Raw genomic sequence first — 12,592 nt, 5'->3', positions numbered from 1 at the left:
AAGTACAAATCATTCTGAGATTTCCGAGTAAAATAAACCCAAACAGTCATCTATATTACTTGATGTGGTGCGATCTCATTGGGTACGATAAGTTACGGCTTACATATTGGATGGATGGTTTGTTTCAAAACGAATCTGCCCTAAGGCTCCCCACAGACAGTCTTAAAAATTCATAATCTTAAAAAAAATTTGTATGCAATCTGACAGTTCAAACTGACACTGACAAGACACTGACAGATCTGAACTGTCAGATTGCATACAAGTTTTTTTTAAGATTATGAATTTTTAAGACTGTCTGTGGGGAGCCTAAAACCTTTAACCGTAGGATTATTTCTTATTTTGTTTGTTTTTGAGAAAAATTGTGTGATAGGTAATTTTTATAAATTATCTGCTTAATTATTTATAGTACCTACTTAACTCATAAAATGTATTTCTTAATAACTTATGCGATTTTATTTTAACTGTTATGGAACGTTCCCTTGCGAATCGGGGGAATACCCCTCGAAGTATGTTTACTTAACTAGAAGCTGCCAGTACGTGGCCGTTGGGCACTGGGTACACGTAGTGATTATATTCTCTTTGACTGGGTACTGGGTAGTATCTTCTTAGTAGTTTGTGGGCACTGGTAATCGAAGTGTCACGTCGGCCAATTGGTACGAATTGAAGCAGCCCGCCGTTCTACATAATACAGGTATGATTTGTTTTTATTACTTTCAAAAATTAAATGATTGCTGTTAAACATGTTTGATTGTTTCATGAGTGATTAAAGCGCGTACAAATGTCGTATAATATTTTCCGCCAGAGAAAAATATTTTGAGACAAGAAAGCTCGACCTTTTTATGTAAGATTATTTTTGGAATCATTTTATTTTACGTGTACCGGCCAATGATTTACTGTCTCATTTGTGTGTTTTGTAGATTGTATATTTTACAAGTGCTTTTGTGTAAAATCATGAATTTCACGATGAATACTGCAATTAAATATAGGTTTTCATCTCTAGCGCAAAGGCCTACTACTAAACTACAGAAATAAGCGAGATGGGAAACAGTTACATATATTAAAATAAGTTCCACAGAAAAAAAAATGAATGTGATATATTATTGACTGGTATTGTATGTGCCATTATATGTACTTTTAAAAACGAATGTAGGCAAATTTGATTCTTCTCACTTAGACAGAAATTCCATATTAATCTGTTCAGAAAGAAAAAACAAGTTACATTGTAAGGCTACAGGAAACACATACCGACGGCGAAGTAACAAGAACTCCTAAGTACAGTCGACTGCAGAGAATATGTATCCACTTTTTCACCTTATTGCATTGTAATAAGGTGAAAAAGTTATACATATCTTTGTAATCGACCTGTACTTAGGAGTTCTTGTTACTTCGCCGTCGATACAATGTTTCTTCTGAATGAAGTCTGTTATTTGTTTAGTCTACGCAACTCTATCGGAATTCACAGAACTTTAGATTAGGTAGTATTTTAGGTACTTCTTTCCTTTGAAGGTATTATAATAGATGGGGGTTAATTCTGTAAAGACTATCTGGGTACTACATATAAGTAATAACTAATAAGACAATTCCATAATGCTTTACTATTTTACGAATAGACACCTGCGTCATTTCCGGACCGATAGAACTTTTAAACTTTCAAGAAAAAGGGCGTACCTACTCGCATCTTAAAAGACCGACAACGCATCTCCAACCCTTCTGGTGTTTCGGGTGTCCGCGGGTAGCGGTAATCGTTTACTATCAAGCGATTTGTCTGCTCGCTTGCCTATCATCTAAAAAATATTTTATTTGAACTTCTGTGTGTTTTAGGTTCCGACCAAGGCGCATGCGAGAATAATAAGTACCGTTTGTGCTGGTCAAGATAAGATAAGAAACAGGAGAATAATGTCTTACCGGGATGTTTACTGCTTCGATGATATCCAAGATGCAATCGATGACTTTAATGAAATCCAAGACGACCCCTTCGATGATATCCAAGATGCAATCGATGACTTTAATGAAATCCAAGACGACTTCGATGATATCCAAGATGCAATCGATGACTTTAATGAAATCCAAGACGACCCCTATGATGATTACGACTTTGGTTTGTTTGACGAAAACTTAGATGACCCCGCAGATTTTTGGTTTGATGATGTCGGAGATGTACCTGAAGACTTTAGCTTTGATGAAATCGAAAATGCACTCGATGAGATCAGCGGCGATCGAAATCGCGGCGCTCCAAGTAGAGGCGATGTCAATCTCACTTTTAAACCTAAATACCAGCAGGGACAAAGCGGCCGAGACAGGGCAATCAACGCTATGATAGAAATCCGAAGCCTATGGGGCTATGTCTCCGAAGAAGCAAAGAAAAATTACACTAATATGTATTCAAAGTTGTCAGTTCCTTTAAGTGACAAGTTGGTGCTTGAATGCCAAAGGAATAAGGAACAATATGCAGTGTATGATAGAATATCACTAAAATGGTTAATAGAATCAAAACAATCAAAATACGTATATTGTTATGATGGAGAAGCTTTCGTAGAATTTAATGTGGCTGTTAAATCCGTTAGGCCAAGTAACAGATTTTTATTAGTGGGCAGATATACGTTTCTAAGGCAGGAGCTGAACTTATTTGCGAGGACGAGACTCGCTCCGTCAATGTTTGGTGCATTTTCGCTGCCCGCTCTGAAGCTTATAGTGGGAGTTCCCGGTTGCGGGAAGACCACACATATAATAAAAAATCATCAACCGGGCAGCCTCGTGCTGACGTCTTGCGCTGAAGGCGCCGGGGATATCCGCGCCCGCATGGGAGCCTTGAGAAACTCCAGAGACTCGAGCCAATACAGGGGTGCTTACAGGACCATCGACTCCTATTTACTGCACAGCCGTGCCAAATATGGCACCGTATGGATGGACGAAGCTCTCATGGAACATCCCGGGAAGCTGTTCTTAGTGTGCTTATTCAGCCAGTGCCACACCATGTACTTGCTGGGCGACCCCAATCAACTCGGATACATCAACAGAGTGGAGTCGGTTAACCTGCTTTATGATAAATCGTCAACCTTTTTCAAAGGTACGGAGACGTTGAACATTTCGTATAGATGCCCCGTGGACGTGATGGCCGTCATCGCTGACAAGTATGAGGGTGGAGTGTATTCCGCGTCGGAGGTCACGCGCAGCATGAAATGCCAAAAGTTCACCGGGCTCGAATGCGTGCCCAAGACTAAAGATGTCAAATATCTTGTGTTTAAACAGGCCGAGAAGCAGATAATGAAGGAAGCGAAATACAACGTGTCCACTATACACGAGTTTCAGGGCAAGGAGGCGGAGCACGTGGCGATAGTGCGCATGTCTCGTAACCTGGACGAGCAGTTGTACAAGTCGGCCCCTCACATGCAGGTGGGCATATCGCGGCACAGGAATTCTCTGGTGTACTACACGCCGGTTACAGATGACTTGAAAAAGCTTATAGAGACTCCGCTAACGCCCAAGGATCTGAACAAAATTAAAAAAGTTGTAAAATAAGGTTAGCAAATCGATCAGTATTTTCAACCAGTATTTTCACTATGTCCAGTATTTTCAACGTGTTAGTCTTATTAATCATTTATTCATCTCAATTAAGCCCTAATTTTATAAAAAATCATTCAAGTGACGACTTCATTGTACAACGAGCGTAGTTGTTTTAAGTATATTTTTATTATAGAAATATATCATAATTTTTATTTCTCTTCCTTTCATCCATTCCTATTTTAATATTATCCAATTTCATAGAACAAAACTAGAAACAGATAAATCTTATGCTGGCGCCATCTACATTATTAATTACATAAATGATACCTTTGACAGTTGGCAACCGCATTGGTCTTTTTCACTCAATAGTTTTGCTACTGTACTTTTTTAAATATTTAACGTACAGTCAACCAATTTGAATCCTAGGCCACTGTAGAACCTTTGCACAGTCAACGTCAATGTGACTTCTTATGGCAAATAGAACATGGTTTAAATGAGACAGGGTTCTAGAGTGGCCTAGGATTCAAATTGGTTGACCGTACAGAGATTCATTCCAAGTTAACTATGCAGCAGCTTGTCAAATCCATACTAATATTATAAGTGGAAAAGTGTGTGTTTGTTTGTTTGTCCTTCTTTCACGGCAAAACGGAGCGATGTATTGACGTGATTTTGTAAGTAGAGATAGTTGAAGGGATGGAGAGTGACATAGGACACCTTTTATCTCTTTTTAACCCCCCACTTCCAAAATGAGGGGTGGAAGCTTGTATGGAGCATTCCGCAATTTTAGAATTTAACGTGAGCGAAGCCGCGGGCTAAAGCTAGTGAGACAATAATGTTATTGCAAAGTCGGTGCAATAAGCTTAGGTCTTGATCACACGTGCCGGAAACAGTGGCGAAAGAACGCCCTCCCCGAGGCGCAGGTAAACCTAATAGTAATGCCTAAAGCCCTCGTCGCCTGGCTGTGAAACCGTTCTGTCTAGGGTATAAATTTATAATATAATGTGGTTCTACAAAATCATCAATTTGTTTTGGATTTTAGTTTACGTTTAATAAAATACCTAAAGGTGATTTATAAGTATTTTTATTAATATTTATACTTATATCTACACATATTTAAATCTTTGTATAAATATATAAAAATTTAACAATTTTTCCGAAAATACTCTTTGTAATGTGTAATCCTATGTAAACTATTTATTATCCATAACAATAGCAAGCTTCGCTTGTATCAATGTATTTCTATGAAGTCTTTTAAGATGAATCTTTAAAAGGAGCTGGTGAGCCGGCGCGGAGCTGGTGACGAGGTTGCGCGTGTTGCCGCACACCGGCACGGTGCTGCAGGCGACTAGCGCCCCGGTCACACCCGCAGCGCGCGCTTGCGCGGCGGGGCGGCGCCGGGGCGCGGCGCGCGCGCGGGGCGGCGGCGCGCGCGGGGGTGTCGGGCTCGGGCGGCGCGGAGCTGGTGACGAGGTTGCGCGTGTTGCCGCACACCGGCACGGTGCTGCAGGCGACTAGCGCCCCGGTCACACCCGCAGCGCGCGCTTGCGCGGCGGGGCGGCGCCGGGGCGCGGGGCGCGCGCGGGGCGGCGGCGCGCGCGGGGGTGTCGGGCTCGGGCGGCGCGGAGCTGGTGACGAGGTTGCGCGTGTTGCCGCACACCGGCACGGTGCTGCAGGCGACTAGCGCCCCGGTCACACCCGCAGCGCGCGCTTGCGCGGCGGGGCGGGGCGCGGGGCGCGCGCGGGGCGGCGGCGCGCGCGGGGGGTGTCGGGCTCGGGCGGCGCGGAGCTGGTGACGAGGTTGCGCGTGTTGCCGCACACCGGCACGGTGCTGCAGGCGACTAGCGCCCCGGTCACACCCGCAGCGCGCGCTTGCGCGGCGGGGCGGCGCCGGGGCGCGGGGCGCGCGCGGGGCGGCGGCGCGCGCGGGGGTGTCGGGGGCGGCGCGGAGCTGGTGACGAGGTTGCGCGTGTTGCCGCACACCGGCACGGTGCTGCAGGCGACTAGCGCCCCGGTCACACCCGCAGCGCGCGCTTGCGCGGCGGGGCGGGGCGCGGGGCGCGCGCGGGGCGGCGGCGCGCGCGGGGGTGTCGGGCTCGGGCGGCGCGGAGCTGGTGACGAGGTTGCGCGTGTTGCCGCACACCGGCACGGTGCTGCAGGCGACTAGCGCCCCGGTCACACCCGCAGCGCGCGCTTGCGCGGCGGGGCGGGGCGCGGGGCGCGCGCGGGGCGGCGGCGCGCGCGGGGGTGTCGGACTCGGGCGGCGCGGAGCTGGTGACGAGGTTGCGCGTGTTGCCGCACACCGGCACGGTGCTGCAGGCGACTAGCGCCCGGTCACACCCGCAGCGCGCGCTTGCGCGGCGGGGCGGGGCGCGGGGCGCGCGCGGGGCGGCGGCGCGCGCGGGGGGTGTCGGGCTCGGGCGGCGCGGAGCTGGTGACGAGGTTGCGCGTGTTGCCGCACACCGGCATGTTGTCCACGCCGATCAACTCCTGGAACACCTTCATGCGCTCCACGAGCGTCTCGTCGTTCTCGATCAGCTCCGAGATCTGTGGCGGTTGACAGAAAATGTGAGCGTTCAGCCTTCACGTCCGATCGATTGCCGCATGTGGAGGATATTTTGAACTTCTTAAAGTTTTAATATTCACAAAAAAATTTTTAGATTTTATTACGTAAATATAATTGCCATGTTCTACTTCGTATGAAGTACATAAATATACAAAATTGCAACTGCTGACCTCCTGCCGGTAGTCGACGAGCAGCTCGTTGGCGATGCGCACGAGGTACGTGGAGATCTGCCCGTACTTGACCTTGGCGTGCAACCGGAGCACGGCCGGCACTAACACCTCCGCTACGGTGCGCTTCATTTTCTACAAAATAAATAAATAAATATTATAGGACATTCTTACACAGACTAACCCAAGCCCCATGATAAGCTCAAGAAGTTTTGTGTTTTAGGGTACTCGGACAACGATACATATTATTATAATAAATATACACATAGAAAACATCCATGACCTAGGAACAAATATATGTGCTGATCACACAAATAAATGCCCTTACTGGGATTCGAACTTATTTCGAACCCAGGACAGGACCATTGGCTCAACAATTAAGGGAGCTAATGTTTGTGAATGTGAAGATGTTACCATTTTATTACTACTAAGAGTTTTTAGAGCTTAAAATAATAATCAACAATCTTACAAAACACCCTCCCACCATATCGACTTAATATTTAGTTTATACTGCAGAATACACGATGCCAGAAATCTAATTTTAGCACAAATGTACTACTTTGCAACCATTCTATAATAGACATAGTTTTATAATTTATAATTGCAACAGTAAACATTACAATAACATGCATAGACATCGATACCTTTTTCACAAATCATCAAACTTAATTTATACCTTGTGTCATACGGATACCAGCAGGGTTAGCACATGATTACCGCGAGATAGACTACCCGTCCTTATGTCATTAATACAGTTAGAAGAAGACGGGTCATCTATCTCGCGGCGACATACTCTCGCGGCAATCATGTGCCAGGCCTACAGATACGAATAATTATATCATCAGTTAAATTACCAATAACTGTTATTTTATTACAATCTACATAGATCAAACAATTGTGTGATTACAAGAATTCATAATTTAGTGCCCTCATGTTATACAGGTCGATTCACGAAAGCTGGCACGAATGAAATGAACGAAACTTTGATTGTGTGAGTGACACCTGTATTGGTATACAGTCGTAACTGTCAAGAGCCACCATTTTATTGGTTAATCTGTCACACACATGCATATTTTCATTCAAACATTCGTTCCATTCGTGCCAGCTCTTGTGAATTGACCTGTACTAATAGACAGAAAATAGTAAATAACAACTGGTGATGTTATTTAATATAGGTATGCAATTATATAAGGTTTCTTGCTTTGAAATAAAAACGTTGTGTGAAAATAAATAATCGTTTTGTGGTTTATCCATATATATAGAATAGAATAATTTTTATTCGTAAACACAGATAAGACAAAAAGACAAATTATACATTATAACATTTATAAAAAAAACAAAGAAAAAATAAACAGGAAATCTCATCTCGGCATGTTGCTGGTAACTTCCAGCGCTAACAACTACTTATACCTACTGTGAACTGACCAATCACTTAAGCTCAATACAATTTATCCATAATTTAATGTTAACGTTAACAAATCTATAACAGGTAATAAAATAGCGCATGCCTGAAATTTAGTTGTTTCATTGGCGTAACTAGGAAAGAACAAAACAACATATTCCGCTCAGCGGCTCTATGGCGCCATTATCGACATAATAAGAACCCTAGTTACGCCACTCCGAAGTAAAAAGCACAAGTAAATATATATGAAAATGGAAAATACAGGATATATTTTTGTCGTATACTCTTTTTTTAGGTAAAATACATTTTATAGCCGATTCATTTACAAAATAGAGAAAATTTTGAAAAACCGTACGATAATGCCGATTTCTGGTAAAACCAGAATTAGGTATTAAAAACGGATCCTGCACCAGTCAGTCGCGCTTTAATCGTCTGTTATCGTTGCAGTTACGTACATTTCCACTAATTCATTAACGCATCACTCTATATAGGATGTATTTTGATGGTGCGTGAGGAAAGCGATTAGCATGAAAAATAGTTTGTCAAAATGCGATTTCTATCTCCCACCCTGCATGAAGTTCGTTTTCGCGTAGCAAGGGATCTAGTAGCTTTACTGACCCACTATCCAAATTCACACTGTATTACGCTATTGAGATTATGTATAATAATTTACTTTTCAAATCTAACTCTCCAACCGACACCTTTATGCAATTACAAATATTACTCATAGAGATAAATTGAGTAGGAGTTACCGATGTGTTGTGATTACTCAGATAATCTACAAAAACAATCTGATTCATGCCCGCACGTAGACAGCCGTTGACGTCATTAGCCGGCATGCGATGGTAATTTTGAAGCGGTCTCGTAGCGACTCGTTAGCTCAGTAGGTTAGAGCGCCGATATACACAAGTTCTTGACCATCGGAGGGCGGAGGTTCAAATCCTTCACGAGTCAAACTTTTTGTATTTTATTTTTGTTATTGACAAAAGACGACCGTGTTAATGACGTATTCGTATGACAATACAGACGACAAAAGCGCAGTTATACTATATCCCTTTTGTAGCGTATAGATACATAATGAAATAATTAAAAACTTGTATAGACCCGTTGTGTGAATACAGATAGGATGTTACGGAGCCGTTTTATTAAGTACCTGCAGCTCTAAGTTTCAGCAAAACTATAAAAGTAGAAATACGGCTTTGGAAGGTCGTGAAATTCACAGCTCTAGCTTACAAAACATAACAATTCGTATTCTTATATTAATTTTCTTATACATTTTTTGTAATGAATTATATCCGTAACATCCTGATTATAAATATTATTACACGTAGAAAAACTAAGTGGTTTCGTCAAAGCACAGATATTTTTATTGTATTCATTCTCTGCTTCGATGGAACAAATTACCTTAGAAACGTGTTGGTTCCGAACTTCTTCTACCTGACAGCGTCCATATAATATAAAATTATTATAAAATATTTACTAAAACATTGAAAAATTTCTACATTTTTGTTCATGACTGAAAACCTATATTTCTAATACGAGGTACATATGTATATGGTTGGGCGCCAGGTTACTAGAAGATCGACAATGTTTCGCTTGGGCAATAAATTCGAACAGTCAGTCTATCAAAAACTAACTCTTTCAAATACCTGAATTGTATTAATGTAGTTAATGAATGAAAATAACGATGGCATACTAACATATTTTATAATACTTGTGAATTTATACGGAAAAGCAAACTTACATGAGACACGATGTTAGTAGTGACTCTTTCCTGGAGGTCGTCTATGTCGGCTACATCGCCAGTTTTGTCAGGTTTTTCTGTAAAAATAATTAGAATGATTAGTAATGTACGAATTAAAATTCTTCAACAGTAGTTCAAATAATGGTAGCTGTAACTAACGATTAGTCAGACCAATAAAAAAGGACTGTACAATGTACATATACAATGCCCGAGAGTGCAATGTCCGGCAAATACCGCTTTTGGTTGGTAAAAGACAGCAACATACTCTGCCACATAGCTGACAAGAGAAGCTTGTGACCGAAGGCGACGTTTCGATACGGTGCCATCGCTCCCTCTCTTTTTTCTGCAAGTGCAATATGACCAAAATGACAGTCGAATAGTGAGACATGCTTTTATTGCTTTATTTTGCCCTCGGACTGAAAAGCGTTAGCTTTTCGCCCGCCGTGTTAAGCTAAACAGGCTGCGTCAAGTACAAAAAGCAAGGAACTGATACGAGCTATTATACTTGTTCTACAGAACGGAACTAGAAGAGCTATATAATAAATAAGCATAATGCCGCTCGCAAAATACCTCGTCGTGTCGCCCTCAAAAAGTCATATGACCAGTCATGTCATAGATAAGTCCACCATATATATGGTCATGTCATAGACAATAGGACTATAGGTCATGTCATAGACAAGACCAGAAAAGTCATGTGTCCAGTACGTACACATTACACATTACGTACACACTATGGTAACCACATCAAGTTCTCCCAGTTTGTCTCTCCATTCCCGCTGTGTCATACAGTGGACCTGCGCCGCCTAGCACATTAGCGTGATAAACTTTATCACGTCAAGCCGTCCTTTTCTTATCACACTAGTTTGCTACGCTCGCTGAGCTGTCACACCTCGGACACTGGCGATCAAATATATGAAAGAGGCGCGTTCCTAGCACACATTCTAAGCACGTGTAGATGAACGCGTACCAAGCTTGTATGAGTGAGATATGACAGGTCGACTAGTAGCGTTTTTGACAGGCGGTAACTGTGAGATAACCGAGAGAGGATGGCCGGCACTTTCAGCGGGGAGCGGGAGCAGCCATACTGTACGACAGTACTCTTTATTATACTGTAGTGGTGCTGTAGTGTGTGGGCATTTTCAGAATTAGCGTAAGTTGTTAATAAAAATTAACTCGCTGTCAGTTTTGTGACGACAATTAAGCATAAAATCTGTCTAAAACTTTTCATGCTTAATAGGCTACTTGACCCTTTTTTAAAGTCTGTCTTATATGATTAAGTATTGTCCAATTAACCGAAATTAAATATTGCGATATTTTATTATGACCTAAAAACAACAAAAAATATTTTTAAAGTATACTTTTACGTAATCAGTCGAAAGCAACACAGTCATGTTAATCTACAACGTGTTTCCGGTATCACTCAAAACCTCAGACACCCCAACTGATTTTTATTTTTTTAAACTCATCTAGAGTATTCATCTTTTAATCTGATCGTTACTTTTTTTTAAATTGAATTTTTAATTTTCTGTACAGCTCTACTTGACTTTTAGCTCTACACTCAATAAAATAATTGCTAACTACCATCATAAACCATAAGACTATTTATTTGTGTACGTTACTGCAACGACATCTGTAAAACACTTTAAAGCTTTATCACAGTAAACTTCAAATTGGACAGGTAATCGCAGTAAGCAAATTTAAACCCAATATTCAAAATGACAAGGTTGTAATTAGGTACGAGTTCAATTTGTTATGACTTATGATAAACATTAAGATTAAACTGACAAACAACGTCAAACTAGTAGCGGAAAAAATAATCGTCCAAGTAACCAGCCAGTATTAATACCCCTAAATACTGAAAAAGGTAAACAACCTCTAGCAATGCGATATACACAATGTTGTATTACGAGTACAATAGAATGGGCACGTAAAAAATAACTAATAATACTAATTTAAATAAAAATATTACCCCCATCAAGATATAGCTCAATCGATTCTACTCTCGATTCTGAACAAACTGTTTTCAGGTTTTTAGTGTTAAGTGAAACACGGTGTATAGATTTTCTGTGCATCAGTCATTCTATTCGAAAACAACATTTTCTGACTTTTAAGTATGACGGCAAAGTTCAATATGTCAGTGATTGTTTTGACATGCAGTAAGGTTCGAATTCGATGACTTCACTACATCGCTGACAGCGTTTTCGGTGGCCAAAATAAATGAAAAAATTTGAATCACACATTTTTAATCGAAAATACGCAGTCATCAACATCATACCCTTTTGATACCCAAAATCTATAAATATTTATTTATTATGTCAAATACTACAGAAGACAATCATTTATTGTGTCAAATTTGATATGAGTCTCGTAGCTTATTATCGTCACAAAACTGACAGTGAGTTAATTTTTGTTAACAACTTTGGGGGTCCCAAATTCTGAATATGCCCGAGTACGTACTGGGTAGCTTCATGCGGGTCCCGCAGAGCAGAGTGATGGTGTCGAGCAGCGTGGCGGCCATGTCGGGCTCGAACGTCGGCCCCCCCGGTTTGTCCTCCTCGCCGTTCTCTTCTATCCATTCAGCGGCGTTCTCAAGCACCTGCGTTAAAAGATGAAAGGTAAGAGTTTCATATTCCTTACAGCTCGTATTAGGGATCTTCCATTAATTACGTCACACATTAAGGGGGAGGGAGGGGGTCGACGAAGTGTGACAATGTGTGACAAGGGGGAGGGAGGTGTCCTAAATTTCGTGACGTCACATTTCAAAATCTATCATAATGTAAGGGTTAATACACGAACTTTAAACTGTTACTTTATGAAAACCTCATAAACATATACAAATACAGGATGTTCGGTAACCGGATGGAAAGCCGAAATTGGGCGATAGTCTAGGCCATTTAGAGCATTCTTTAGCTATAAATGTCTTGGACAAAACTTATTCGTCGTTTTTTTTAAACTTCTCAGTGAAAACTCCAAAATTTCAGACTAAATCGATAAGCGTACTCTTGTTACTGTAGGTAATTGTTTTGGTTTTATTTCGTGTTGTAAAATGTCTATCGTATACCATAAAATAAATTTGTCTAAGCCATGTACATATAGCTAAAAGTGTTCTAAATGGCCTAGACTATCACCTATTTTCGGCTTTGCATCTGGTTATAAAATTAAATATAAGATACCGATTGTTATGTCGACCGATTCAGAATGTGGAATCTTGA

The 12,592-nt window shown here is 41.6% G+C and overlaps 2 protein-coding genes across 2 annotated transcripts in view; one reads left to right on the top strand and one right to left on the bottom strand.

Moving 5' to 3' along the window:
• The first annotated feature begins 314 nt into the window (after positions 1-314).
• LOC125230715 lies at positions 315-3,691 on the top strand. The gene is made up of 2 exons (XM_048135978.1): positions 315-691; positions 1,822-3,691. Exon 2 carries the CDS (start codon positions 1,897-1,899, stop codon positions 3,517-3,519), a length of 1,623 nt encoding a protein of 540 aa, XP_047991935.1. The 5' UTR covers positions 315-691; positions 1,822-1,896; the 3' UTR covers positions 3,520-3,691.
• A 2,144-nt stretch (positions 3,692-5,835) lies between these two features.
• LOC125225234 overlaps positions 5,836-12,592 on the bottom strand; it is a 54,908-nt gene continuing 48,151 nt past the window's right edge. Inside the window, 4 exon segments of the mRNA XM_048128844.1 lie at positions 5,836-6,048; positions 6,238-6,369; positions 9,381-9,457; positions 11,838-11,976. Coding sequence (XP_047984801.1) covers positions 5,836-6,048; positions 6,238-6,369; positions 9,381-9,457; positions 11,838-11,976 — 561 coding nt within the window.

The sequence above is a fragment of the Leguminivora glycinivorella genome, chromosome 1, assembly GCF_023078275.1.
Source record: "Leguminivora glycinivorella isolate SPB_JAAS2020 chromosome 1, LegGlyc_1.1, whole genome shotgun sequence".
Classification (NCBI taxonomy): Eukaryota; Metazoa; Arthropoda; class Insecta; order Lepidoptera; family Tortricidae; genus Leguminivora; species Leguminivora glycinivorella.
Note: the sequence above shows the minus strand (reverse complement) of the source record. Positions and strands in the feature narration are given on the sequence as shown.

What these genes read in the sequence shown, in the direction of transcription:
- LOC125230715 (XM_048135978.1), top strand. Translation starts at nt 1,897, where the DNA reads ATGTCTTACCGGGATGTTTACTGCTTCGATGATATCCAAGATGCAATC.